At 35.6% G+C, this 3,878-nt stretch overlaps 1 protein-coding gene across 1 annotated transcript in view; it reads left to right on the forward strand.

The window, feature by feature from the left end:
- Positions 1-2,548: 2,548 nt before the first annotated feature.
- LOC111406443 overlaps positions 2,549-3,878 on the forward strand; it is a 1,889-nt gene continuing 559 nt past the window's right edge. Inside the window, exons 1-2 of the mRNA XM_023035869.1 lie at positions 2,549-3,545; positions 3,603-3,861. Coding sequence (XP_022891637.1) covers positions 2,549-3,545; positions 3,603-3,861 — 1,256 coding nt within the window. The remainder of the gene's footprint in view (positions 3,546-3,602; positions 3,862-3,878) is intronic.

The following is a 3,878-nucleotide window of genomic DNA, read 5'->3' on the forward strand; positions in this document are numbered from 1 at the left end:
AAGTTCTATTTAGGCTGTGTTTGATTAGAGCTGGGCATTTTCCATAGAATTCCACCTTTCAATTTAACCTTGTTTGATAATTTTTTTTTATTTATTTTTTATTTTTTATCCTAGAATTGAATTTCGAACTTGAATGCCACACAAGCCAAATTCCACCAATTCAAGGAATTGGAATTCTCGCCAAAATGATGAGAATTGGAATTCCCGATGACTGTAGTTTTTATTTTTTTATGGTAATGAAAACAAATTTTAAGAATTATTGTGAAAAAAATTTCTCTTTAACTGACAATTTTCATGTAAAATAAAGTCAAACGAATACCAAAAGATAGATTTTTTTTTTTTGTTTTGGCAATGGAAACGAATTTTAGCCCAATACCAGTAAATTCTATCATTATATATATATATTTTTTGGCAATGGAAACGAATTTCATCCCAATACCAGTAAATTCTATCATTTTAATTGACAATTTTCATGTAAAACAAAGTCAAATTAACACCAAAAAACACTTTCATTTCAACATTTTTCAAATGAAAAATTATACCAATCAAACATAATAATTTACAATTAAAAGGAAAATAATTTTTAGGCAATTCAATTCCCTGAAATTCGTTTTCTAGGCAATTCAATTACATTTTTGTAATCAAATGGACCCTTAGGCTTTCAAACCTTTGACTTTTTCTGTTGTGAGACCTAAACCTATCTAGTGAAGTACCGAGCTCTGTTTTTATAAAGAATCATGTTACAATGTTATAATTCTTGACATAATGTTACATGATATTTTATCATTAGATGGTTTTAAACACACTCAGCTTTTTCATCAAATTATATGTTGCCTTCTTTGATCATGACACTGCATTTGTTAAATTTCCACTGGAATAGTGACAAATTCTGTTTTATAAAAACTCATTGATTAGCCTTGCTGATCAAGTATACAAATTAACCCTTTGATTTGATTTTTTTGAACATAAATAATGTCAATTTTATGCTTCATGAAAGTCATTTGTTGCTCGCCAAATACTATGTCTATGAAAGTACATAAAATTTCAACTTCTATAAGTGATGAGTTTGTTTCACTCATGGTTTTCGCACAATTTTAGCTTGATTAAATATTAGATTTTATGAGTGTAGAACGTTTTTGATGTGTTTGTTAGTGTTGTTTTGAAGATAAGGAGAAGCAATGAGAAAAGAAGTAGTAAAGTGGATGAAGAGGCCAAAAACATGGAATTGGGGCAGAAAGATGGCGCTTAGGCCCCACACTTATAGCGCCTAGGCGCTACGAAACGAAGAAAAGATGAAAATTGGACCCGAAAGGCAGCGCCTAGGAGCTACAACCATAGCGCCCAGGCGCTACCACCAGCGCCTAGGCGCTGAAGACACAGCGCCCAGGCGCTATAGCCAGCGCCTAGGCGCTGCGATTGGCGATTTAGGGCGCGTTTTTTTGGGCCGTTTTTAAAGCCATAGAAACCCTACTTCAACATAAAAACGTGGAGGCACCTATAAATACATCCTCCTCATACTTTTGAAGGGTTCTTGACATATTGGAGAGAAAAACAACAAGAAGGGAGATTCAAAGGAGAAATTTAAGAAGATTAACACCAAGAATTGAAGATTGGAAGCACTCTTTGGAAGAGGAAGAAGATCTTGGTGCAAGAATTCCACTTTTTCTTCTACACCTTTATTTCAAACTCGGTGATGTATTCAAAGACAATCTCCTATTTTTCTTCCATTATTATGAGTAGTTAAATTTCATGTTAGGGCGAACAATGTAATCTTTTGGAACCCTTTATTTCATGCAATTGAGTTTCTAGTACTTTTTTATTTCATGTGTTGATTTTAATATTGTTCTTAATACATTTAATTATTTGATCACTAATTAGATGATTTGTGAACAATGATTGCGTAGAGATGTGGATTATTTGTTTAGACCACATGTTAAAATCCGACAAATTGATATAATGTGTAGAGATACCTATATTGATTGCTGCGGTCGTGTGTGAATTCTTAGAACCAATGTTTCGTTTAATTAAATTTAATTTGCATAGAGATATGGAATTAAACTAATTAAGTAGGCTCAATGAGAACTCGAGAGGGGTAAGTTGAATACAATAGAAGAATTCGACCGAACACTACCTTAGGTTTTATGAATCTTGATTTATGAAGTAAAGGTGACCAATAGGTGAAATTGTTCCGCCCTAACGTCCATTTATTGTTTGAATTCTCAATCACTTTTCATTGAATTCAATCACATTTTTAAGTCTTTAGAATAAAAATCACATTTAATCATTATTTTTGATTTACATTCGTCAAATAGTAGTTAAAGAAAGATTAAATTAAGTGCTACAAAATAGTCCTCGTGGGATCGATAATCGGACTCTTAGGTCCACTATTACTTGTTACGGATCGTACACTTGCGAAACAAAATTTTACAACAAGTTTTTGGCGCCGTTGCCGGGGACTATTTCTTTTAGTCTTAATTTATTTTTTTATTTTGGCTATTATTTGATTAGTTTTTATTTTATTTTATTTACAGAAAAGTGTGTTCGTTGTATGCTCCGTGCCCAAGGCGACGATCTTGAACCATTTGATTCGGAGATAGAACGTACCTTCAGACGAAGACGCAAGGAACACAAACAAAAACAGCAACATCAAATGGCTGACAAACAACAAATCCATATCCCTATTCAGCCGATTGGGCAAATGGCCGCAAGAGTGGTGGCACCACCAGAACAACAATATGAACGAAGGGAAATAAATGAAGGGGATTTGCCAGTATCAATGTTCCTGACACCTATAGCAGCACCCATGCGCTCCAGTATCGTTTATCCAGATTTTGGGGTGAATAACTTTCAGATCAGGCCAGATTGGATTAATTTGATGAGCAACACCTTGCAATTTTACGGGCTACCTCAAGAGAATCCAAATACGCATATTTCTAGATTTCTCAGAAACTGTCAGAACTTTCATGCTCCGGGAGTCAATGAAGATGCTATTAAACTACGACTATTCCCATTTACATTGAGAGATGCTGCATTGGAGTGGTTAGATGCTGAGCCTCACGCTAGCATTACTACATGGGAAGAACTAATCAGGAAGTTCTGTAATAAATTTTTCCCACCAGCGAGGGTAGCTAAAATCAGATTAGAAATTCAAACTTTTCAACAGAAAGAGGGAGAAAGCTATCACGAAGCATGGAATAGGTTTAATGAGTTGATGAGAAAATGCCCAAACCATGGAATTACTATAGGTAATCAAGTGCAGTACTTCTACACTGGACTTACACCACTGTCACTGTCAAAATCTCAAGTCGATGCCTCAGCTGGAGGATCAATTATAGGAAAATCTGTGCAGCAAACCATGGAACTGTTTGAGTTGATTGCTACTACACATTCCATGTTCTCATCGGAAAGAGTGGCGCCACCAAAGACAGGAGGAATGTATGAGTTAGACAGCGCAGCAGCTACCAACGCCCAAATAGTGGCATTGACAAAACAAGTGGAGTTATTGGTGAAATCACAAACGAAAGGAGCACATGCAGTGACAGCTGGTCCATCATGCGAGAACTGCGGGGCTAATCATCTGACATAAAACTGCACATCTATAGGCTATCCCGACGAGCAGGTCAATTTCATTCAGAATGGGTCTCAAAATTTTAATCCATTTGCTCAAACATACAACCCAGGATGGAGACAGCACCCAAATTTCAGATGGTCAGATAATCAACAAGGGAACAGTTCAAATAATGCCCAACAAGAGAAAAAACCAAGTTTGGGGGAGATGTTCAACCAGTATATGCAGAAGACTGACAAGGTGTTTCAGCAGATTGACACTAATTTTCAGAATCAGCAAGCATCAATCAAGAAGTTGGAAACACAAATTG

Source organism: Olea europaea, chromosome 12 (genome assembly GCF_002742605.1).
Source record: "Olea europaea var. sylvestris chromosome 12, O_europaea_v1, whole genome shotgun sequence".
NCBI lineage: Eukaryota > Viridiplantae > Streptophyta > Magnoliopsida > Lamiales > Oleaceae > Olea > Olea europaea.